Here is a 26390-nt window from a genome sequence, read left to right on the forward strand (position 1 = left end):
GAGGCATCGAGGGGAGAGATACCCCTTCCACGACACCAACCACAGAAAACTGACCACTTTGCCTGGTAGACTGCCTCTGTGGATCTCCTGAGGTGTCCATCCATTCTTTTCACAACCGGTTGTGAAAAGCCTCTCTGTGTGAAGAGGTGCTGGATAGTCTCCAGGCGTGAAATCGAAGCGAGGCTACGGCTCTGTGGAAGATGTTGGCATGTGGTTGTTCGAGGAGGTCGTGCTGTGGAGGAAGCTCCCTCGGGATCTCCGTGAGGAGATGCAGAAGGACCGGGAACCATTCTGCGTGATGCCATAGTGGAGCTATGAGGATCATTTGCAAGTTGTTGCTTGCTCGTACCTGGTTGAGGACTTTTCTCATCAGACAGAATGGGGGAAACGCGTAAGCATCCAGGTTTATCCACCGTTGTTGAAAAGCATCTTGCCAAAGAGCTTGAGGATCTGGGACTGGGAAGCAGTACAACGGGAGCCTGAAATTCAGGGCCGTTGCGAACAGATCCACAGTCGGGAAACCCCACAAAGTCAGGACTTTGTTGGCTATCAGAGGATTCAAAGACCACTCGGTGCCAACTATCTGAGTCGCTCTGCTCAGCTTGTCTGCTAGCACATTCCGCTTGCCCGGAATGAAGCGAGCTGATAGAGTCACCGAGTTGTCCTCTGCCCATCCGAGTATCTCTACTGCAAGATGGCACAGCTGCTGCGAAAAGGTACCGCCTTGTTTGCTTAGATAAGCTACTACCGTGGTGTTGTCACTCATCAGCACCACGGAGTGCCCCGCCAGGACCTGGTGGAACTCTTTGAGGGCCAGAAAGGCTGCCCTCATCTCTAAAGAGATTTATGTGCTGGTACCTTTCTGATTCGGACTATTGGCCGGAGATGTAATGGTGCAGCACGTGAGCCCCCCACCCTTCTTTTGATGCATCCGAAAAAAGTATCAATTCCGGGGGAGAGATAAGATCGACCCTTTTGCAGAGGTTCGGCTCCGCCAGCCACCACCTGAGGTCCGACTGTTCCTCTAGCCCTATGCGGACTAGGTGATCCCGGGAATCGGAGTGTTGGTTCCACTGGGATTTTAGTTGCCACTGGAGGGATCTCATCTTGAGGCAACTGTTGGGGACCAGTCGGGTCAGGGAAGAGAGGTGACCGAGAAGGCGAAGCCAATACTGTGCCGGGAGCTCTTCCCGACTGAGGAAGATCTGTGCTATCTCCCTCAGTCTCTGGATCCTTTCGTCTGATGGAAACGCTTTGTGCCTTAGGGTGTCTAATCGCATGCCTAGGTATACCAGTTCTTGAGAGGGGAGCAGTTGAAACTTCTCGAGGTTTACCACGATCCCCAGATCCTGGCAAAACCTTAGAAGCTCGTCTCGGTGACAGAGAAGGGCCGCCTCCGAGTCTGCCAGAATCAACCAGTCGTCCAAGTATCTTAGGAGACGGATGCTGACTCTGTGAGCCCAAGATGATACTAGGACGAATACTCTCGTGAATACCTGGGGTGCTGTGGAAAGACCGAAACACAGCACACTGAACTGGTAATGCTTCCGATTGAACATGAATCTCAGATACTTCCTGGCAGACGGGTGAATTGGGATCTGGTAGTATGCGTCCTTCAGATCTAGAGTGCACATGAAGTCCTGGGGTCTTATTGCTTGTCTGACTGTGTCGGCTGTCTCCATCCTGAAAGGTGTCTGTTCGACAAACCTGTTCAGGGCCGAGAGGTCGATGACTGGTCTCCAGCCTCCAGACGCCTTTTTCACAAGAAAGAGTCGACTGTAGAAGCCTGGGGACCCATCGAGGACCTTCTCCAACATGGACTGGATTTCTGCCCTGAGGGCAAACTCCTGTGCGGATCCCTTCGCAGAGGAGTTCAATGGAATCGGCACTCGAGTCAGTGGAGGGAGAGAGAGCGTGAACGGGATGCGATACCCTGAACAAATCACCTCGACCGTCCAGGGTTTGGCCCCGTGGTGAAACCACCTCTGCCAGCGGCTTTGCAGGCATCCCCCCCACAGGTGGGCAAATGGGAGGATTGCCTGTCTTATTGGGACCAGCCTCGGCCAGATCTATTCTTACCCTTTCCTCCACGAGAGGACTTTTTGCTGTGAAAGGCCTGCTTTGCACCCTTATTACCCTGCTGTTTTGGGTCTCTAGCCCTTTTCGGCTGCGGGTTTTGCTGCGCTTTCTGCTGTGGCTGAGAGGGGTAAGGTCTAGCTGTTAAGACCTTTTGGATGAGGGAGTCCTGATTGGACTTCCTCCATCTCTCTGCCACCCGTTTGACATCCTCGGGATGGAACAAAGAATTGCCCTCGAAAGGAGCATTTCTCAGACTCGCTACTTCGGCCTGAGGAAGATGTCTATAGAGCTTGCCTATGACTGCATCTCTCCTCTTCAGGATAGTGTTGGCCCAAAGGTTCACTACCTGATGGGAGAGGAACTCGATGGCCCGAGTGCCAGACAATAGGAAAGTCTCCAAAGACTTCCTGGAGGACTCCCGAGACAGGTCTTTAGACCGCATCAGTTGTCCTAGGGATCCTAGCCAGAAATCCAGCCACGAAGTAGCCTGCATGGTGTACTTTGCCACCTTTTCCTGGTTTAGGATTTCAGAGGCCGAAAAGGAGACTGGAAGTCCCATAAGTTTCTCGAAGGGGGTGGCCTTTGAGAGTGCCTCTATAGAGTGGTCGAGAGGCACCGTTGGAAGAGATTCCCCGAGGATCTCGTAGTACCTCCTCGGAAACACATACAGAGGAGGTAGGAGCTTGGAGGACGAGTTGGAGCGGAGAGAAGAGGTGGACCCAGTTGCCTGGGACACTGCCTTCTGTTTGGCACTCTTCATCCCCTTTGACCTGGGCAAAGCTGCACTGGTCCTATGAGGTTTCTGAGTGCCATAGAACTGGTCAAGGACTGTTTCTTTCCCATCTAGAGGGGCTGTCGATGGATCTGGAAGTTCATTGATGGAACGGATGCCGGCTAGGACCTGCCAGAAGGCGTGTTCCAACTCCTTCCTCTCATCCTTTGTAAGCTTAGGGCTAGCGGCTGCTGGCAGAGCGTCGTCCTCGAGATCGCTCTGCCCTTCCATGTCCGAGCTTTCATCCATAGGAGCCCGGCGTGGGTCGAAGTCGTCAACTGTATAGACTGGGAATAGGGAGACCACCGGGGAGGTTCTCGCTTCTGGCTGCCTGGGAGGCAGTGAGAAAGGAAGCCTGGCCGAGGATTTGGGGATAGTGAACAAATCCTTCGGTTCCCTCCTACGTGGCCTGAGGTCCTCTGTCCCCAAGGGCCTAGAGGACTCCATCGGCTTTTGGGTGGAATGTAAATCCATTGCCGTACGGGGTGAATCCCGTCTGGTCACAGGTCGTGCCTCCTCAGACACTATCTCGACTGGTAAAGAACGGAAGGAGTCTCCATAAGTTTCTCGAAGGGGGTGGCCTTTGAGAGTGCCTCTATAGAGTGGTCAAGAGGCACTGTTGGAAGAGATTCCCCGAGGATCTTGTAGTACAGTACCTCCTCTGAAACACATACGGAGGAGGTAGGAGCTTGGAGGACGAGTTGGAGCGGAGAGAAGAGGTGGACCCAGTTGCCTGGGACACTGCCTTCTGTTTGGCACTCTTCAACCCCTTTGACCAGGGCAAAGCTGCACTGGTCCTATGAGGTTTCTGAGTGCCATAGAACTGGTCAAGGACCATTTCTTTCCCATCTAGAGAGGCTGCCGATGGATTTGGAAGTCCATGGATGGAACGGATGCAGGCTAGGACCTGCCAGAAGGCATGTTACGACTCCTTCCTCTCATCCTCTGTAACCTTAGAGCTAGCGGCTGCTGGCAGAGAGTCGTCCTTGAGATCGCTCTGCCCTTCCACGTCCGAGCTCTCATCCATAGGAGCCCGGCGTGGGTCGAAGTCGTCAACTGTATAGACTGGGGATAGGGAGACCACCAGGGAGGTACTCGCTCCCGGCTGCCTGGGAGGCAGTGAGGAAGGAAGCCTGGCCGAAGATTTGGGGATGGTGAACAACTCCTTCGGTTCCCTCCTACGAGGCCGGACGTCCTCTGTCCCCAAGGGCCTAGAGGACTCCGTCGGCTTATGGGTGGAATGTAAATCCATTGCCGTACGGGGTGAATCCCGTCTGGTCGCAGGTCGTGCCTCCTCAGACAAAATCTCGACCAGTAAAGAACGGAAGGAGTCTCCATAGGAAGTAACCCTATCCTCCTTGGGGGGCGAAGGACGAATCTTTTCCCTTTCCCCCTTTGGCCTGGCCTGTGGCGTCTTGAACTGCAGGGGGCTACCCTGAGGTTCATGCCTAATCTCCTCCAGAGGTCTTTTGCGAGGGGATGATCGTCTCCCCTTGCCTGAAGGACCCGCCTGTGCGGGAACTTCCGACCTCCCCCTAGGATCGGAGGGAGGAGAGGCCCCTGGGAAGAAAGGAGGCGACAAGGGAATCCTAGGTGTATCACCTAAGGACTGGGAGCAGGGAATGACTCCCTTCATGGCTTGGCGCATTACATTGAATAAGGTGCTAAGCCACAGGGGGTCACGGGCTCCTGAGAAACTAAGGGGAAGGTCCTTAGGAAAGGACTGCTCCCTGGGTGATCGCGAGGACGATCTGGAAGTACGCGGCCCGGTACTTCGCAAGGCTGGACGCGCTGCGAAACCCGGCGGGAATCGCGCTGGGGGTCGTGCGATTGTAGAATCGCTGGTTCGCGCTGGCGTTCGCGCGATGGCAGAATTGCCGGGTCGAGCTGGCGCTCGCGCGATGGCAGAATCGTTGGGTCGCGCGTGGGTGCTGGGTCGCGTATGGGCGCGCTGGCGAGTTGGCGCGCGGGTGAGTGGGCACGCTGGCGAGGGGGCGCGTAGGCGCGCAGGTGAGGGTGTGCGTGAATGCACAGGTGAGCGCGAGTGCCTGGGCGATCGCTGGCGATCAGGAGAACGATGGCGCGTAGGCGAACGATGGAGCCTAGGCGAGAGTAAGCGCGTTGGCGAGCGATGGTGCGTTGGCAAGTGATGGCGCGTTGGCGAACGGTGGCGCGTTGGTGAGCGATGGCGCGTTGGTGATCAATGACGCGTGGAACGCGCGGGCGACCGACCGCACCGGACCCGTGGCGATCACACACGTGGGCGTTGGTGAGCGTTCGCGCGCAGGCGAAGGATCGTGCGGGCGCGTAGTAGATCGCTGGCGCGTAGGAGATCGCTGACGCGTAGGATGGCGCGCCCTGGCTGATGGTCTCGAAGGTGAAGTCTCGTGGGCGGGCTCAGGAGATGACTCGCGGGTGCGCATGCACTTTAGTGCGCGCTGAGGACTGGAGCGCAGGCGGTGGTCGACGCGTAGGGGAACGCTGGCGAGGCAACGGAACAATGTCCTTGCCTGCGCCCAGATCCGAAGATCGTGGGCGCGCGGGTGAACGTTGGCGCGCTAGGCGTGCAGGCGAACGTTGGCGCGCTGGGCGCGCATCAGGAACCAGGCGTGCAGTAGTGCGCTGACGCGCAGGAGGTTGACAGCGCTCAGGAGACTGTTGACGCGCAGGGCACGCATACGAGCGCTGGCGAGCAGGTGAAAGCTGGCGAGCAGGAGAGCGCTGACGAGCAGGAGAGCGCTGGCGAACAGGGGCGCGTTGGCGATCAGGAGAGTGCTGGCGATCAGGAGCGCGCTGGCGAGAAGAGTCTGACGACTCATCTGCCGAAGAGCGCTGGCGAGCAGGAGAGCGCTGGCGAGCAGGTGAGCGCTGGAGAGCAGGAGAGCGCTGGCGATCAGGAGAGCGCTGGCGATCAGGAGAGCGCTGGCGATCAGGAGAGCGCTGGCGATCAGGAGAGCGCTGGTGAGGAGATGCAGGAGAGCGCTGGCGAGCAGGAGAGCGCTGACGAGCAGGCAGGCGCTGGCGATCAGGAGAGCGGTGGCGCTTGCGCGCTACTGAAGGGCGCACAGGTGAAACCTGGCGCGGAAGGGCCTCACCCACATTGTGGGATAAGCCCTTCTGCCCCAAAGGGACCGGTGCATGCGTAGGCAAGGAAGATCTGGCAGGCGCAAGAGATCGCGAACGATCTGCAGAGAGGTCCAGAGGAGTTACTGCTACGGTCTGCTCCCAACAAGAAGAGTCCTTCACAGGGGACGACGAGGATGACGACCCGAAGAGGAGGCGCCTCTTGTCTCCCTTGTAAGGAGAAGGAAGGCCTCGGCGACGAAGAGGAGGGCGAGCCTTATGGCGAAGACGACCTCGAGGCAGGGTATCACCATCGTCGGTCCTCCGAAGAGGAGTCTCTGTTAGTGCACTCCCCCGAGGGGGAGCAACACTTGCAGGAGAGACCGTTGGACCCAGCTTCCCCCCTCGAAGGATGTTCGGAGGGGCAACCTGGCCCTTCAGCAACAGTAGCAGCAGGGGTTTGACCCGACCCGTCGGATGCCTCTGCCACAACAACGTCGACAATAGCCAGGGGGTCTACCTCTGGTATTACCGGCGACTGTTGGACAGCTGCCCCAAACTGGATCAGATCAAACACGGCTTCCTTGGAGGGCGAGCCTTTAAGCCCCAAGGAAGCCCAAAGCTGGAAAAGATCATCGTTAGACACAGTTTGGTCGTAATCTACAAAATCAATAATATCCTCCCCCGGAGGAGCAGGGGGAGCTGCCTCGCTATGGGAGGCAACGCCCTCTCCCGCACCCCGAGTTTGGGAAACAAAAAAAAAGGGCCTACGCTACCACTCGGCGGCCTCTCACGAGAGACCGGACGAGTGGGAGCTTCGGAGGAGGTTCGGGCAACGGAAGAAGAGTCCTTGGAGCCTTCCTTCCCCAGGGCAGTCCCTGAGGAAGAACAATCTCACTTAGAACTCTTCTTACGCCGCCGGGAAAACCTCTCCCACTGGGAGGTAGGCCACTGCCGACATTCCATACACAGATTATCACTACCACACCGTTGACCTCGATACTGCGGGCAAAGGGTGTGAGGGTCTGTCTCGACCGCCGACATAAATGTTCCACAGGGGCGATCGGGAAGTCCAGGGCATTTTCGCATGGTGGAAGCAAAGGTAGAGGCCAACTTTAAACAAACACACACTGAAAGAAACAGAAAAACAGATTAAGGCTGTCAAATATGCGAGGACGGGACAGAAACGTCTGTACATCGTCCGAGCCAAAAGTGAAGTGAGGCAGCTCAACGGTGTGTGGGGAGGGGAGGGGTAGCTAGCTACCCTTCCCCTACCCCCGTGCTAACTAGCGCGGGGGTAGTTTAACCCTCGTTAAAATCTAATGGCTCGTCACTTCTGCTACGCCGAAAGTAAACCCTATTAGCGTGGTTTGTATTTCGGTTACGGAACAAAAATATTTTTCTTGTTTTTATGAAGACAGCATTTCATTCCAGTTCCTTTCACCATTTTGTCCCCCTCTCAGCCACTGTTTTTTTTCCGAGTATCATTGTTTTTTCCTCTTTTTACTGAACCTAAAAATGACATCTCTGAAAAAATATAATGCAATTACATTTTTAGCTGGGTCCCCTTGCCCAGTATAAATCCAGGGCTGGTGCCAAGTGCTCCGTTCTCTTGACCTGTTATTCAGATTTTTGGTTTTCCACCGTTTTACCCTTTTGTGTAGTGAACATCGGGGTGTGGTCGGCATTCGGACACTAGGCAGTTTGGGTGCTACCTCTGGCCACAGTCCGCAATCCACTACAACGGAACTTATGAAAATGACCCAAGTGAAGAAAGGAGTGGCTAATAATAGGGAGAGGATATTTTTTTTTAATTTTCCAAGTGTGAACTGTGTGATATACGACCATGTGCTATAAAGTACTCTTTTATAGGATATATGAGTTATACAAGTAATTTTAACCTCCATATGGTTTATTTTTGTAGCTTAACTTGTAATAATGATAATGATGTATCCGGACGTCACTGTCTATCAACAGGCATGTTTTCATGTATAACAACGTCATCGTAGTGAAGGTGGGTTAAACGTTAAGACACGAAAAAATGGGTTACCTCGGAAAAATATTCTGGACTTCAGCAAGAATGGAAACTATTCCCATCGTAAACCTAAAACAAATATTTAAAAAACATAAGAAATAAAAAACTTTTTGCATACAATTACTTAAATAGAAAATCAGAGATATGGTATCTGGTACTCTCAACACAGGCAAGTGATCTTGTAGTTGATGTGTTTGAGTATATGTTGAAAAGAGGTCAGTTTATAAAGATATAGATCTGGAATGCCCTGTATATTCTCCAATCCTACTATCTAGGATCTTTTGATATCTCCATACACCAGACAATTGAGGTCTTTTGCAGATTGAAAGTAAGGAAAATTATATACAGAGTAAAAAAAACTTATTTATTACCTAACATTTTTTAGATTACAAAACCTATACATATGTTATACAATACTGTCAATTATTTCTAATAAAATTGAAGTCTTCATAATCGATCACATTAACTGAGTACTCGGGCTCAAACTTTTATTACAAAAAAGTTTATTTCTGAAAAAAAAACTTTGGTACATATCTTCCTTTCAAAAAAATAATGTTTACATTATAGATCACAACTTGGACGGACTGGATAAGCACTATGTTGCCTTAAGTCTGAGGCAATATTCAGGTACTATCACCTTACTTTTCTGGCATCCCTATTGTACGATTATTTGAGTCTATCAAAATACAGGAGAAGCTTGTTTACAGATTAGTCAGAGAACCTTAATTAGTCCATTTTTTACATTTTTGTATGTCAAGAATTGTCAGTTGTTTTCTGTAAAAAAAAAAAAAGATGATAATGCCATCTATGAGCCTGATCAGCTCCCAATATCTCAAAACAAGGAATCTCGGATGATAGATGTTATGGTGAAAGCTTAACTCCTACCAAAGAAATTTATTACCATTTTCTGCCTTGGAGAAAAAGGAAATAAAACTAATCACATTAGTGTGGAGTTCAGTATCAACTTGCATCCATCCCATAACTAGAAGATATAGTCACACCAGAAATAGAAAAAAAAATTCTCAATTGATGGATGAATTTACAAATTGTGGCCTAGGGGTGGGGCCAAGAAAGCCATTCAGCACAAGTGGACTTGGAGTGCAGACTCTCTACTGTTGATAAAGGCTGGACAAGATGGAAGAAAAGAAACCGGAAACTAGATAAAGAAGGCGGCTCAAAAGGAGAACATCTAGGGCCCAAAGGATTCCTGTAAGGACCATGAGCGCTGAAGTGTACTAATAACACTATCTCCCACATGGGGGAATTATAATTATGGAAGACTAATGCAAGCAAAACAATACACCTGGAACACAATACGGGTAATTTCAAATAAAAAAGTTCCTACCTCTTGGATTGCTGATAGCCTTTTGAAGAAATACTGCCACCAGCTTTGTTTGGTTTGGTAATATCTCTAGACAACCATAAAGACCTTGAATCCTAGAGATGATACTTTTAACACTATTGTACATTTTTTATAGAACAGTCTAAAAAGGCAGCTTAGGGTGAAAGCATATACAGTATGTTCAAAAACTACTATAAAGGCCATCGTCCTACTAGGATTACAAATACTGTACAGTACAATAATTATTTAAAATACATTCCAGATATTGTAGACTGCTTTATATATCTATCAAACCTAATATGAATGTTACTTAGTATTATACTTTTCACAAGAATCGGTTACAATACCGAGAATATAAAATATAACCTTACATGTTATTTATATTCATATTATTTGAAGCTGAATATTATAATACGGTACAATATTTCTACTTTTCACGACTCAATGTGACCAATATTTCTGATTAACCATATCTTTTGTGAAAAATCAAATTCACGAAATGCTATATAATTCTTTAAAACACAAAATATGTTAAAAATTAATTGATGAACAAGTTAAATATAGTGTAACCTGGGGAAACCCCTGAACAATCAGGAACATGTTCATATATATAAATTACCATAATTTCAATAGTTAACAATATAAAATGCATATAAATTAATTTTATTTCATAAACTCAATTCTTAAAATTAAGCCCTGGGTAATCTGTTACCTGTCTGGCACTTGAGCGAAACTAAAAGATTTATTGTTACTGTCGTATGGATACATATTGGGTTGAATTTCACGTTTCATTAACGAATGTCAAACATCCTTATAAAATGTTAAAGGCATGTCCTACATAAAATGGAGTACAGTATAGTACAGTACAGTATAACAATTAACCAAAAAGCTTCCTAAACATCTGTATGCTGTATAATAAAGTTATGTACTAAACCCTTTTAAATGGAATTTATCAAATAGTGGAGACAAGAGCACAGAGCAACATATATACTTACCTCAAGAGCAATACTGTTTTATGTATTCCCCTTTCAGCTATCTATTAAAATGCCCACCTTCTTAATATACAGTCTCTTGAATGTAAAAGGGGTTTTGCATACACTTAAAAAAAAAGTATCACAACTTGCCTAAAGGCAGGTCTCACCCATATCTTATACATTGTTAAGACTATTAAAGGGTGAAATTTATCTTGTAGATCAAGTAATACAGCTTCTTAAGCAGCATTAAATATAAATATTTCTAGTTTACAAAAAATATTAAAATCTGATACCATTCAACTTGAGAACATATTTTGTAGAATATAAAATGGACACCAAGAAAAATTGTAAGTAAACTGAACATCCTATTAATACAGAAAAAAATTTATCTTCAAAGTATAATTACCAGATATTATTGTATTTCTGTAGAGCTTCACAATACTATTCCAGCTACTACAATGGCACTAAATGAAGCCACAGATACAAAAACTAAGTTTGGATATGTAGATGGAGCTGGATTACATCCATCCTTATCATTGCAAGTACAATACTCCATGTGTATGTTGAAAGTCCCAGAGCGGTAAATGCAATATCGAGAATCCCCTCCAATGCCTGGTTCTCCAAGTCTTGCACAGTCCCTTTTGTATCTCCAATGCCCATCCACTTCAAGAAAATGATAAGAAAAAATTACATCTTTAATATATATGCATAGAAAAAATAAAAAATGAATGACAAAATTATACGATGAATGTTTAGTGAAAATTAGTGGTGCTTAGAGCAAACAGTTTTTAAATGACAATCTATACCTGTAAAACTAATTTATAAGGCACAACTTACAGTTAATACAAAACTAACTGTTTAATTCCCTCAACTCCAATAGCTTCTTCTTTCCCGATATGACAAATTTGTGAGCAATTTGTATTTTTCCTAATTATACAAACCTTAAGCTCTTAACTATGGATATATTGTTCCAGTTTTCTGGAAAACTAGCCATAACTTCTAATACATGGAAACCAATTTGAAAGTAATTTGTATTTTCCCTAGCACACAAACCCAGAGCTATTTATAGGGATATACTTTCGGCGAAGCTGAAAGACGAGCCAAGATAATTTTTAGCGAGGGGTAACCACCCAACCTGCTAGTTAGCGGGGGATGGAGGGGTGTAGCTAGCTACCCCAATCACTTACACACCTGGGCTGAGCAACCACTTTGCTTTCTGGCAGGACTTCTAGGGGAACAGGGCTGGCGGCCCATTTTGTATGAATAGCTCCAGGTTTATATGTTAGGAAAAATACAAATTACTTTCAAATTTGTCATTTGTTCCAACACAAATACAAACCTTTCTTTATTTATAAGGATGACTTACCTCTTAGGAGGGAGGAAGTCTTTGCCAACTGGCTTTTGGCATTTAACCTGGGGTTCTCTGTCCTTTGATCTTGGATCTTAGAAAGTAGGAAGCCCACCCTTGCTAAAATAGTTGTGCTATGCCCAATTAGTGCCCTGCGGAAGCTGTGTGCTTGTGATACTAGCAATGTGGCTGGTCTTAGTAATAGGACTCGAGTCATTGGAATCTGAGCGTACTGAGACTTCACCCAAGAGCCCCCCTTGCTAGGTATTGTATAGGGACGCAACAAGTATTATTTCTATACTTAGGGTACAAAAGTGAAATGAGTCATACCTGCAGAGAGGTGAGGTCAGCTGTGCTGGGTGCTGTGGTGCTGATTCCCCATGGAGGGGGGGGGGGTGAAGGTGAATAGAAGAAGGAAGCCAGTCATTCTTTACTTATTCACCCCAGACTAACCCCGGTAATTTCAGCCCTCAACCCTCTGCTACTTGTCCATCAAGGAGCTTGAGCTGTTTAGATCACTTGTGCAGCCACCACAGGACCAATGGAAAACGTATCCATGTTCCTGTGGGTTACGTCTCGCAAGTAGTGGGTGGTGAAGGTAGCCTTCCACACGCGAGCTTGTAGTACCTGAGCCACAGAGTAGTTTTTCTTGAACGCCAAGGACGTTGCAATGCCCCGATGTCATGAGCTCTGGGTCGCTTTTGTGGAGGAGGGTCAGGATTAAACACAAAGCCAATGACCTTGCAGAACTAAGAAGAAATTGTATTTTTTGTGACCCTCTTTACCTTCCTCGTTCTTTTAAAGTAACACCTCAGACTCCTTACTAGGCAATATACTAGTTGGTCTGAATCTTCGGTTACAGAACGGAGACTCTCAATCCGGAATGAGCAGAATCTAGGATCCCACACACCCGGATTTTGAATCTCAGCAATGGACTCAGGGACGAGCTAAGTATTACTTCTCCCTATCTCCTTGAGTGGGAGATGTCGTAAGATAAACCATGTAGCTCACTGACTCTCTTGGTCGAAGCCAAAGCGAGTAGGAACAGTCTTCAGAATAAGGTGGCGATCTGATGCCTGACGTAATGGTTTGTAGGGGGAACCTTCAGAGACTGAGGGACCTGAACCATATTCCAAGGAGGTCTAACTTCTGAATGGGGGCAAGTAATCTCATAACTCCATATGAGTAAGGAAAATTCCAACGAGGAGGAAATACAGTACAGGTATTGCTCGACTTACAACCTATGCGACATACGATTATTCGACTTTACGACCATTTTTTCAGAGTGATGACGTCACAAGTTTATCGGAAATAGGACGAATATTTCCTTGAAAATAATCTATTTTCTTGTATACATATAAACTGATTTATCTTGGTAAATTATTATTTTCTTTTATTGTTAATATTCAGTATTTTTCAGTTAAAAATGCATTAAGAAAAGTTTTAATATCTGTCGAGTTCATATTATGTCTGGTGACGTCACATCACCGGCGGAAAGCGTCCGGGCAATACAGTGATTTCCTTCCAATAGGCTAACGATTAATATTAGTATTTCCATTATCGAAATATTAAATAACGATACAAAGTATTTTGAGGGTCTCTATCGGTTGTCATGAGTACTACGTAGCGTAAATTTGACTGTACGCTACTTTTTTCATCTCTGATAATGGATCAATGTTTATCTAAAGAAAATATACTTTTAGGGCAAACATTTTCTTGAAAATAATATATTTCCTTTTACATTATAAAAATAAAATACTTTTGTTTGTTAAGTTAGTATTTTCTTTTCATTTCTTGCGAGAAACAAAGAAAATGAATTTACATATTTTGAAAGTCATTCTTCATAGAGTTTACTGTACGTCACGTTCTTGTGACGTCATGTATCTGGCGGAAGCGGGCTGACAAACCGAATGATTTCCTTTCATTGTTGCCGAGTAATCTTATTACAGAATTCCCATAATCGAAACACCCAGTAACGATATCAAGTGATTTAGTGGTCTGTATCATTAGTTATGAGATTAGTACAACTTACCGTAAAGTTATGAAAAAAAGTCTGATGACGTCATATTTCTGGCGGAAGGCGAGAGGCAAATCAAGTGATTTCCTTCCGATGCGTTACTATTCCCATAATCGAAACATAGAATAATGATATATAGAATTTTTTAATAATTTTCAAAAAAAATATGAAGATACAACTGAATTAAAAATAAAATACAGAGAGAGAGAGAGAGAGAGAGAGAGAGAGAGAGAGAGAGAGAGAGAGAGAGAGAGAGAGAGAGAGAGAGAGAGAGAGCGTATTCCTTTTATAACTAATAATAAGGTCTATAAGGTCCGTGGCTGCTCTGGCTATGACCTCTCAGACCATTTCCTGTGGGAAAAGGTCCTTACCCCAGATGCATGGTGAAATCAGCTTCCTGGGTTCGTGTTTCACTGTCACTGAGGCAAACACGTACTCTCTACAGGCTCTCCTTGCCCTGATGAAAGCATATAAGTCCTTCACAAGGGTTCCCATGTGAGACTTAGCCAGGAAAATATAAATTTCTGGGGTGTTATGTAGACCTGCGCACATTTCCAGCCAGTTCTGATGAGAAAGGGAGGCCGCAAGTCTCTCTTTCGTCTCCTGTTCCCTCCTCAGAAGATGGTCTGGCAACTTCGGAAGGTTCTCATTGAACTATTGGCCCTGCTATCTGTGGATCCAATTTCGAGATGGAGAATGTTAGGGTGACGTCTTTCCACTTCTCCTCGCAAGTAGGCATTGCTAGAGAGAATGGTTTGCATTCCTCTGAGTTGGGCAGGGTTTGCCCTCTTCGACTGCCTTGATGACAACGTCTAGAGCTTTCTCCGAAAAGGGGAAAGAGATGGAGGAAGGAGCAATAAAGGTGGGATGCCTCTTACTCAGTGCTGAGACTTTGGAGTTGGTGTATCCGGCTCCTTTCAAGGACTTTAAAAGGATGGCTTGCCCCTTGTCATGTTCGAAGACAATGACTTCCTTCGGTACCGTTTCTTCACGGGATGCAAGTCCATCCTGCAGTCTCACGTAACAGTCTATGTAAGCTGAAAAGCTGGGCCAGAACTCAAGATCTTCAAACAGTTTGGCTCCCAACTTCTCCGAGACGAATAGTTTCCCATTCATCATGGGCATATGCTCCGCGTACCTCCAGGGGTTGGTTTCGGAGGAGTGAGGGAGATCCGATACTCTAAGAAGCCCCTGGAAGGTCCAGGGCAGTCCCTTTCCTGTATCAGTCCCTGATTTTGTTGAATAGACTGCTTCATCATCTCCTGTTCCTTCTGGAATGCTTCCAACATCCGCTGGATTGATGTGAGGATCGCTTCACTCTTGTTGACCTGTGTCGCCGGTTGAGGAGTTGGGGTTGAAGAGGTTGATGGCATAGGTTGGTATGCCGTCACGGTGAACTGAGGGTCCTCAGTTACCATCGAAACGGATCCATCTTCCTCCATTCGTGATTGTTCCACGTCTTCTTCAGGGCCTCCTTGCAGTAGGTCCTGTTCCGTGTCTGTGGACACTTCTGACATCTGTTCTTGGTGGATGCCCATGCCTTCTAGTGCCTTGTGTATGTCTGCATCGATCTTCAGCTGTATGAGAGGAGGCTGGACTTGTTCCTGGGGCACTACCGCGTTTACTAGAGCCTTGGGGAACAGAAGGCACCTTAGGGAGTCATTGGGTAGGTATGGTCCCGGAGAGTTCTTTTGGAACCCTCTTACCCACCTACGAAGGGTCTCCCTCGCTGTGTCCCTAGTCTCCAAGTTGACTGGGATGGCCTCTACGAAGCCGTTGGCCAGCAGGGTTGAGCAGGTGGAGCAACCCTTCGGGTCCCAATACTTTAGGACTCCCGACACGATACAGCAGGTGGCATGAGTCCTGCACATCGTGTGTCCACAAAAGTCCTTACCCTTGTGGTTGCAGAACAAGGCTGCACACTTCACCATAGGCTCCTCCTGTAAAGGAAATGGATGCAATGAGTATTGTGGTTTTTATATCATTGATATAAAAGCATACATTTTATTAACAATAGTAATCACTATTGTATATAATAGCTTAGGATAGTAAGCTGGAAGGAAGTAGAAAAGACACACATCTGTTTCCTCTCCCAGGCCATTGCTGGGACCACTGTCAGTAATAATATTTGGATTCCCTGGTAGGGAGAATACAATTCCCTGGTAGGGAGAATACAAGGTAGAAGAAACTTTAGGAACTTGAGACAAGGTTAGTAAGTGTTTATACTAACATTATCCACCTTTAGTATATATTAATACTGATCGGTGATTTTTTAGGGTCCGGATGATCGAAGAAACCATCTGGGTGTTGAGGGATTACTCAACCTCAACATAATATCATGGTCCCAACAATAGACTGTGATAGAAAACACAGAGTATGTTAGAAAATATGTGTACTACTGTATATTTGTATACTGTAGTTCAACTGGCACACTGCCGGGGTTAGGTTAGTACCTGGCGGCACTAACTGATAAATATCTCCTATATAAACTTTAAAAACTTTAACAAAACAGGAGGAAGAGAAATTAGATAGAATAGTGAGCTCGAGTGTAACCTCAAACAAGAGAACTCTAACCCAAGACAGTGGAAGACCATGGTACAGAGGCTATGGCACTACCCAAGACTAGAGAACAATGGTTTTATTTTGGAGTGTCCTTCTCCTAGAAGAGCTGCTTACCTTAGCTAAAGAGTCTCTTCTACCCTTACCAAGAGGAGAGTGGCCACTGAACAATTAGTGCAGTAACCCCTTGAGTGAAGAAGAATTGTTAGGTAATGTGTTGTCAGGTGTATGAGGACAAAGGAGAATATGTAAAGAATAGGCCAGACTATTCAGTGTGAATATGTATAGGCAAAGGGAAAATGAACCGTAACCAGAGAGAAGATCCAGTCAAAAGACCCCATAACACTCTAGCGATAGTATCTCAACGGGTGGATAGGACGGGCAATCCTCCCACATGTCCACATGTGAGGGGATGCCTGCAAAGCCACTGGCTAAGGTGGCTGCAGCACGAGGCCGAACTTGGACGGTTGAGGTGATTTATTCAGGGTATCGCATCCCGTTCATTTCATCTTTCCCTCCACTAACTTTTGATCCAGTCCCAACGAATTCCTGTGCGAAGGGATCCGCAATGGAGTTAGTGCTCTTCAGGAGGTCCTCAACGGCTCCCCAGGCTTCTACAGTACAGTATACTCTTTCTTGTGAGAAAGGTGTCTGGTGGCTGGAAACCAGTTATCGACCTCTCCCCCTTTGAATAAGTTTGTCAATCAAATCTCATTCAAGATGGAGACAGCCGACACGGTCAGACAAGCAATAAGACCGCAGGACTTCATGTACACACTGGATCTCTAGGACGCCTTCTTCCAGAACCCAATCCATCCGTCTTCCAGGAAGTATCTTAAGATTCATGCTGAACCAGAAGCAATACCAGTTCAAGGTGCTGTGTTTCAGTCTTTTTACGGCACCCCAAGTGTTCATGAGAGTGTTCGCCCTTGTGTCATCCTGCGCTCACAGAATCGGCATCCGTCTCCTAAGATACGTGGATGACTGGTTGATTCTAGCAGACTCGGCAACGACCTTTCTTCGCCGTCGAGAGGAGCTTCAGAGGTTTTGCCAAGATTTGGGAATCATGGTAAATCAGGAGAAGTCTCAAAAACTGGTATACCTTGGCATGTTAATAGACACCAAACGGCACAAAGCGTTTCCATCAGACAAAAGAATTCAAAGGCTGAGGAAGGTAGCACAGCTCTTCCTCAGGCAAGAAGAGCTCCCAGCCCAGAGTTGGCTACGTCTGCTCGGCCATCTATCTTCTCTGACTCGTCTAGTACCCAACGGATGCCTCGGGAGAACCCTCTAGTGGCGTCTCTAGTCACAGTGGAATCAGGCCACCAATTCCCGGAATCTTCCAGTCCACATAGGACAAGAGGTACCATCGGACTTCAGATGGTGATTAGCAGATAAGAACCTCTGCAAAGGGGTCGATATTCTTGTTCCTCCCCCGGAATTGGGTTTCTGTACAGTTGCATCAAAAGAAGGGTTGGGGGCCCACTTGTGTACCACACCAGCTCTGGCCTGTGGTCCGAATCAGAAAGGTATCAACATATAAATCTCTTAGAGATGAGGGCAGCCTTCCTTGCCCTCCAACAGTTTCACCAGTTCCTAGAGGAGAACTCAGTGGTGTTGATGAGCGACAATACCATGGTAGTAGCTTACTTAAACAAGCAAGGCGGTACCTTTTCGCAGCCCCTGTGCCAACTAGGAGTAGAGATGTTCAGATGTGCAGAAGACAGCTCGGTGTCCCCAACTGCTTGCTTCATTCCAAGCAAGAAGAACGTGCTTACAAACAATCTGAGGAGAGCGACTCACATAGTTTGCTCCGAGAGATCTTTGAATCTTCAAGTAGCTAACATAGTCTTGACTTTGTGGGGTTCCCCGACTAAATCTGTTTGCAACGGCCTTGTAGTTCAGGCTCTTGCTGTACTGTTCCCCCGTCCTGTATCCCCAAGCTCTTTGGCAAGATGCATTCCAACAACGGTGGGTGAACTTGGATGTGTACGTGTTCTCCTCGGTCTTTTTGTTGAGAAAAGTTCTCAACCAGGTCAGAATAAGCAAAGGCCTATCAATGACTCCAATATAATCTATTGGAGTCATTGATAGGCCTTTGCTTATTCTGACCTGGTTGAGAACTTTTCTCAACAAAAAGACCGAGGAGAACACGTACACATCCAAGTTCACCCACCGTTGTTGGAATGCATCTTGCCAAAGAGCTTGGGGATACAGGACGGGGGAACAGTACAGCAAGAGCCTGAACTACAAGGCCGTTGCAAACAGATTTAGTCGGGGAACCCCACAAAGTCAAGACTATGTTAGCTACTTGAAGATTCAAAGATCTCTCGGAGCAAACTATGTGAGTCGCTCTCCTCAGATTGTTTGTAAGCACGTTCTTCTTGCTTGGAATGAAGCAAGCAGTTGGGGACACCGAGCTGTCTTCTGCACATCTGAACATCTCTACTCCTAGTTGGCACAGGGGCTGCGAAAAGGTACCGCCTTGCTTGTTTAAGTAAGCTACTACCATGGTATTGTCGCTCATCAACACCACTGAGTTCTCCTCCAGGAACTGGTGAAACTGTTGGAGGGCAAGGAAGGCTGCCCTCATCTCTAAGAGATTTATATGTTGATACCTTTCTGATTCGGACCACAGGCCAGAGCTGGTGTGGTACACAAGTGGGCCCCCAACCCTTCTTTTGATGCAACTGTACAGAAACCCAATTCCGGGGGAGGAACAAGAATATCGACCCCTTTGCAGAGGTTCTTATCTGCTAATCACCATCTGAAGTCCGATGGTACCTCTTGTCCTATGTGGACTGGAAGATTCCAGGAATTGGTGGCCTGATTCCACTGTGACTAGAGACGCCACTAGAGGGTTCTCCCGAGGCATCCGTTGGGTACTAGACGAGTCAGAGAAGATAGATGGCCGAGCAGACGTAGCCAACTCTGGGCTGGGAGCTCTTCTTGCCTGAGGAAGAGCTGTGCTACCTTCCTCAGCCTTTGAATTCTTTTGTCTGATGGAAACGCTTTGTGCCGTTTGGTGTCTATTAACATGCCGAGGTATACCAGTTTTTGAGACTTCTCCTGATTTACCATGATTCCCAAATCTTGGCAAAACCTCTGAAGCTCCTCTCGACGGCGAAGAAAGGTCGTTGCCGAGTCTGCTAGAATCAACCAGTCATCCACGTATCTTAGGAGACGGATGCCGATTCTGTGAGCGCAGGATGACACAAGGGCGAACACTCTCATGAACACTTGGGGTGCCGTAAAAAGACTGAAACACAGCACCTTGAACTGGTATTGCTTCTGGTTCAGCATGAATCTTAAGATACTTCCTGGAAGACGGATGGATTGGGTTCTGGAAGAAGGCGTCCTAGAGATCCAGTGTGTACATGAAGTCCTGCGGTCTTATTGCTTGTCTGACCGTGTCGGCTGTCTCCATCTTGAATGAGATTTGATTGACAAACTTATTCAAAGGGGGAGAGGTCGATAACTGGTTTCCAGCCACCAGACACCTTTCTCACAAGAAAGAGTATACTGTACTGTAGAAGCCTGGGGAGCCGTTGAGGACCTCCTGAAGAGCACTAACTCCATTGCGGATCCCTTCGCACAGGAATTCGTTGGGACTGGATCAAAAGTTAGTGGAGGGAAAGATGAAATGAACGGGATGCGATACCCTGAATAAATCACCTCAACCGTCCAAGTTCGGCCTCGTGCTGCAGCCACCTTAGCCAGTGGCTTTGCAGGCATCCCCTCACATGTGGACATGTGGGAGGATTGCCCGTCCTATCCACCCGTTGAGATACTATCGCTAGAGTGTTATGGGGTCTTTTGACTGGATCTTCTCTCTGGTTACGGTTCATTTTCCCTTTGCCTATACATATTCACACTGAATAGTCTGGCCTATTCTTTACATATTCTCCTTTGTCCTCATACACCTGACAACACATTACCTAACAATTCTTCTTCACTCAAGGGGTTACTGCATTAATTGTTCAGTGGCCACTCTCCTCTTGGTAAGGGTAGAAGAGACTCTTTAGCTAAGGTAAGCAGCTCTTCTAGGAGAAGGACACTCCCAAAATAAAACCATTGTTCTCTAGTCTTGGGTAGTGCCATAGCCTCTGTACCATGGTCTTCCACTGTCTTGGGTTAGAGTTCTCTTGTTTGAGGTTACACTCGAGCTCACTATTCTATCTAATTTCTCTTCCTCCTGTTTTGTTAAAGTTTTTAAAGTTTATATAGGAGATATTTATCAGTTAGTGCCGCCAGGTACTAACCTAACCCCGGCAGTGTGCCAGTTGAACTACAGTATACAAATATACAGTAGTACACATATTTTCTAACATACTCTGTGTTTTCTATCACAGTCTATTGTTGGGACCATGATATTATGTTGAGGTTGAGTAATCCCTCAACACCCAGATGGTTTCTTCGATCATCCGGACCCTAAAAAATCACCGATCAGTATTAATATATACTAAAGGTGGATAATGTTAGTATAAACACTTACTAACCTTGTCTCAAGTTCCTAAAGTTTCTTCTACCTTGTATTCTCCCTACCAGGGAATTGTATTCTCCCTACCAGGGAATCCAAATATTATTACTGACAGTGGTCCCAGCAATGGCCTGGGAGAGGAAACAGATGTGTGTCTTTTCTACTTCCTTCCAGCTTACTATCCTAAGCTATTATATACAATAGTGATTACTATTGTTAATAAAATGTATGCTTTTATATCAATGATATAAAAACCACAATACTCATTGCATCCATTTCCTTTACAGGAGGAGCCTATGGTGAAGTGTGCAGCCTTGTTCTGCAACCACAAGGGTAAGGACTTTTGTGGACACACGATGTGCAGGACTCATGCCCCCTGCTGTATCGTGTCGGGAGTCCTAAAGTATTGGGACCCGAAGGGTTGCTCCACCTGCTCAACCCTGCTGGCCAACGGCTTCGTAGAGGCCATCCCAGTCAACTTGGAGACTAGGGACACAGCGAGGGAGACCCTTCGTAGGTGGGTAAGAGGGTTCCAAAAGAACTCTCCGGGACCATACCTACCCAATGACTCCCTAAGGTGCCTTCTGTTCCCCAAGGCTCTAGTAAACGCGGTAGTGCCCCAGGAACAAGTCCAGCCTCCTCTCATACAGCTGAAGATCGATGCAGACATACACAAGGCACTAGAAGGCATGGGCATCCACCAAGAACAGATGTCAGAAGTGTCCACAGACACGGAACAGGACCTACTGCAAGGAGGCCCTGAAGAAGACGTGGAACAATCACGAATGGAGGAAGATGGATCCGTTTCGATGGTAACTGAGGACCCTCAGTTCACCGTGACGGCATACCAACCTATGCCATCAACCTCTTCAACCCCAACTCCTCAACCGGCGACACAGGTCAACAAGAGTGAAGCGATCCTCACATCAATCCAGCGGATGTTGGAAGCATTCCAGAAGGAACAGGAGATGATGAAGCAGTCTATTCAACAAAATCAGGGACTGATACAGGAAAGGGACTGCCCTGGACCTTCCAGGGGCTTCTTAGAGTATCGGATCTCCCTCACTCCTCCGAAACCAACCCCTGGAGGTACGCGGAGCATATGCCCATGATGAATGGGAAACTATTCGTCTCGGAGAAGTTGGGAGCCAAACTGTTTGAAGATCTTGAGTTCTGGCCCAGCTTTTCAGCTTACATAGACTGTTACGTGAGACTGCAGGATGGACTTACATCCCGTGAAGAAACGGTACCGAAGGAAGTCATTGTCTTCGAACATGACAAGGGGCAAGCCATCCTTTTAAAGTCCTTGAAAGGAGCCGGATACACCAACTCCAAAGTCTCAGCACTGAGTAAGAGGCATCCCACCTTTATTGCTCCTTCCTCCATCTCTTTCCCCTTTTCGGAGAAAGCTCTAGACGTTGTCATCAAGGCAGTCGAAGAGGGCAAACCCTGCCCAACTCAGAGGAATGCAAACCATTCTCTCTAGCAATGCCTACCTGCGAGGAGAAGTGGAAAGACGTCACCCTAACATTCTCCATCTCGAAATTGGATCCACAGATAGCAGGGCCAATAGTTCAATGAGAACCTTCCGAAGTTGCCAGACCATCTTCTGAGGAGGGAACAGGAGACGAAAGAGAGACTTGCGGCCTCCCTTTCTCATCAGAACTGGCTGGAAATGTGCGCAGGTCTACATAACACCCCAGAAATTTATATTTTCCTGGCTAAGTCTCACATGGGAACCCTTGTGAAGGACTTATATGCTTTCATCAGGGCAAGGAGAGCCTGTAGAGAGTACGTGTTTGCCTCAGTGACAGTGAAACACGAACCCAGGAAGCTGATTTCACCATGCATCTGGGGTAAGGACCTTTTCCCACAGGAAATGGTCCGAGAGGTCATAGCCAGAGCAGCCACGGAGAATAGGATCCTTCTCTAAGAGTGAGGCATGACCTCAAAGAGGAAATCTTCCTCAGACGGAGATCCCCAGCCTAAGAACAAAAAGGTAAGGAGACCACGCAGACCTGCGCAACTTCCGGCCGTGACCATGGCCTCAACTGGTAGCCCAGCCTCAGACCACCTTCCAGATGGTCCCTCAACAGCTGGTAGCCCAGTCGCCAGCATTTAACCCTGGCTTTGAGAAGCACTTGACCACCTTTCACCCTTACAAAGGAAAAGGCCAAAGGAGAAGTTCCTCCAGAAACCCCTCACGGAGCCGACGAGGACGTCGTCAGGGAAACATGTCCTCAGGACCCCCCAGCAATGAGGGGTTCCAGGTAGGGGGCAAACTGTATTACTTTCGGGATCGCTGGATCTTCGATCCCTGGGCCCACAGCCTAATCACGAATGGACTCGGGTGGAGATGGAACAAAACTCCACCCCGTTTTCCAGAATTCTTACAACACTCCACCCCCTCGTTAGAAGAATATACCTTAGAACTCTTGAACAAGGTCATAAGGAAAGCGAAGTCCATCAAATTCCAGGGAAGGCTGTTTTGTACTCCCAAGAAAGACTCAGACAAACTCAGAGTCATTCTAGACAAGTTCATCGAGAACAACAAGTTCCGAATGCTTACTTTGCAACACATAAGGACCCTTCTACCCAAAGGGCCGTACACAGTCTCAATAGACCTGGCAGACACTTGCTGGCATCTGCCAGTCAGCCGCCCCTTTTCCTCCTACCTAGGATTCAAGCTACAGAAGAAGAAATTTGTCTTCAGAGCAATGCCCTTTGGACTGAACACAGCCCCAAGGATATTCACGAAGCTAGCAGACACAATCATCCAGCAGATACGCTCCGAAGGAGTTCAAGAGGTAGCATATCTAGACGATTGGCTGGTGTGGGCAGCATCCAAGGCTACTTGTCTGCAAGCAGCCACAAAGGTGATCCAGTTCCTAGAACACCTGGGCTTCAAGATCAATCGCAAGAAGTCTCGCCTTTCTCCAGCTCAGAAGTTCCAATGGTTAGGAATCCAATGGGACTTGAAGTCACACCACCTATCCATTCCATCCAAGAAGAGGAGAGAGATAGCGGAAGCTGTCAAGAGACTAATCCGTCACAAGAGGATTTCAAGACGTCAACAGGAAAGAGTATTGGGCTCTCTCCAGTTTGCAGCAGTGACAGACCCGGTGCTAAAAGCACGTCTAAAGGATGCGTCAGAAGTCTGGAGAAGACACGCATCCTAAGCTTGAAGAGATCAACTAAGGTCGACCCCCGACCCTATTGCGCACGCTGTTAAGGCCGTGGTCAACAGCCAAGAGCCTAGCATGGACAATTCCCCTGCAAGCACCACAACCATCAGTGGTGGTACACACGGACGCCTCCTTGGAAGGATGGAGAGGCCATTCTTACGAGAGAAAAGTGCAAGGGAATTGGTCGCACCAGTTCAAAACCTTTCACATCAACACTTTGGAAGCTATGGCAGTTTTCCTGACGTTGAAGAAACTATCCCTAAGCAGAGCAATCCACATCAGATTGGTCCTGGACAACGAAGTGATAGTAAAACGTCTAAATCGACAAGGCTTGAGATCACCTCACATCAACCATGTGATATTAGCCATCTTCTACCTGGCAAGGAAGAGCGGATGGCACTTAGCAGTTCACCTACAAGGGTTCCGCAATGTGACGGCGGACGCTCTATCCAGGGTAAAGCCGATAAAGACAGAATGGTCCCTAGACGCAGACTCATTCTCCTTCATCTAGGAAAAAGTCCCGGAACTGCAGATCGACCTCTTCACAACCAGTGACAACAAGAAACTACCTCGTTACGTAGCCCCTTACACGGACCCTCAAGCAGAAGCGATAAGACGCCATGTCCCTCGACTGGAACAGGTGGAATCGCATTTACCTGTTTCCACCAACCAATCTCCTGCTAAAAGTCCTCAACATGCTAAGATCCTTCAGAGGGACAGCAGCAGTAGTGGCCCCCAAATGGCCCAAAAGCAATTGGTTCCCTCTAGTTCTAGAATTGAAACTGAAGCTGTTTCCTCTGCCAAACCCAGTTTTATCCCAACTGGTCCAGAAGTCGACTGTCTACGCTTCATCATCAAGAACCAACAACCTACATCTCATGATTTTCTCGCCCTAGCGGCGAACAAAAAGTTTGGGATCTCGAAAGATAAAGTTGATTTCATCGAAGAGTAGAAGTCAAGTTCGACTACGAGACAATATGAATCGTCATGGAAGAAATGGGTGTCCTTTGTAAAAACAAGGAAACCAACAGAAATATCGATAGATTTCTGTCTCGCTTTCTTCATATACCTACACGAACAAGGCCTGGCTTCCACCACGATTACCACATGTAAGTCGGCCCTGACTAGACCACTTCTGTACTCCTTTGAGGTGAACCTCACTAGTGAAATCTTTAATAAGATCCCAAAAGCATGCGCTAGACTCAAGCCAGCAACCCCTCCAAAGCCCATCACGTGGTCTTTGGACCAAGTCTTGCACTATGATTCGAACCTAAACAATGAGGAAAGTACTCTAAAGGATCTAACACAGAAAGTCATCTTTCTGTTTGCAATAGCCTCAGGGGCTAGAGTTAGTGAAATAGTGGCCTTATCCAGAAACAAAGGCCATATTCAGTTCCTAGACACAGGAGAACTGAACCTTTTTCCTGATCCTACCTTTCTTGCCAAGAATGAGCAACCCACTAAGAGGTGGGGTCCTTGGAGAATCTGCCCACTGAAGGAAGATATCTCTCTATGCCCAGTTGAGTGTCTTAAGGTCTATCTTCGAAGAACTTCAGACTTCAAGGGAGGACAGCTCTTCAGAGGCGAAACTTCAGGATCAAACCTATCCCTAAGACAACTGAGAGCGAAGCTCACCTACTTTATTCGCAGAGCGGATCCTGACAGTACACCCGCAGGTCACAATCCGAGAAAAGTTGCTTCTTAGTTGAATCTCTTTCAACACAAGGACTTTGAGAGGCTCCACTTATACACGGGGTGGAAATCATCCAGGGTCTTCTATAAACACTATGCGCAGCAAGTGCATGAGATAAAACACTTTGTGGTGGCGGCGGGTAGTGTCATAAAACCTGTCGTCTAGTGCTGCGATGAACAGTGAACTGTTTTGGGACTCAACAGTGTATCGGGTGCATGGGTATTCGTACCTTCTAGTGCAAATCATTACGGTGATTAACAGACTGTTCTATATAGGTGCATAATCTCACCAATAACACCAGTGCCGTGTGAACGTTTGCATCACAGTGTTTACGCATGTCCAAAATCTGAGCAAGTCAGACAGATTTAGTTTCACATCTCCATTGAGTGGCATTATTCCGATAATGAAATTATACATATTCTTCCTTTACAGGTCAATATATGAACCCTGATGTGTATTAATGCTGGATCAGATTCTTACCTTGTTGTAACTACATTTGATAATTTAGTTGCAAAATAAAGATACAAAATGTATCCGGGTCTTATTTTTGATACCTCAGTTGCATTTAAATAAAACATGCCAGAGTTTTATTTATCCCTATATATATAGATATGAAATCAGTACAGATTTCCAAGGCAATTAAAAGTTTCCCTTTTGTTCCAACGGAAATACAAACCTTGAATCCTTATTGTCGAAGTCGACACTTTTCCTGCAGGGGGCAGGAAGAACAAAGCCAGTTCCAGAGGCTTAGTGGAAATGACAGTTAACTGGAATTTTATATACAGGTCTAGAAGACCAGATAAGGAATCCATTCAAGGTAGAAGGCACATACACAAACCCACA

The 26390-nt window shown here is 46.9% G+C and overlaps 1 protein-coding gene across 1 annotated transcript in view; it reads right to left on the reverse strand.

Annotated features, from left to right (window-relative positions):
* Positions 1–8502: 8502 nt before the first annotated feature.
* LOC137616265 (UPAR/Ly6 domain-containing protein crok-like) overlaps positions 8503–26390 on the reverse strand; it is a 69640-nt gene continuing 51752 nt past the window's right edge. Inside the window, exon 3 of the mRNA XM_068345884.1 lies at positions 8503–10928. Within this exon, the coding sequence (XP_068201985.1) occupies positions 10699–10928 (230 nt within the window). The 3' untranslated portion in view covers positions 8503–10698. The remainder of the gene's footprint in view (positions 10929–26390) is intronic.

This window comes from Palaemon carinicauda, chromosome 22 (assembly GCF_036898095.1).
Source record: "Palaemon carinicauda isolate YSFRI2023 chromosome 22, ASM3689809v2, whole genome shotgun sequence".
NCBI classification, from domain to species: domain Eukaryota; kingdom Metazoa; phylum Arthropoda; class Malacostraca; order Decapoda; family Palaemonidae; genus Palaemon; species Palaemon carinicauda.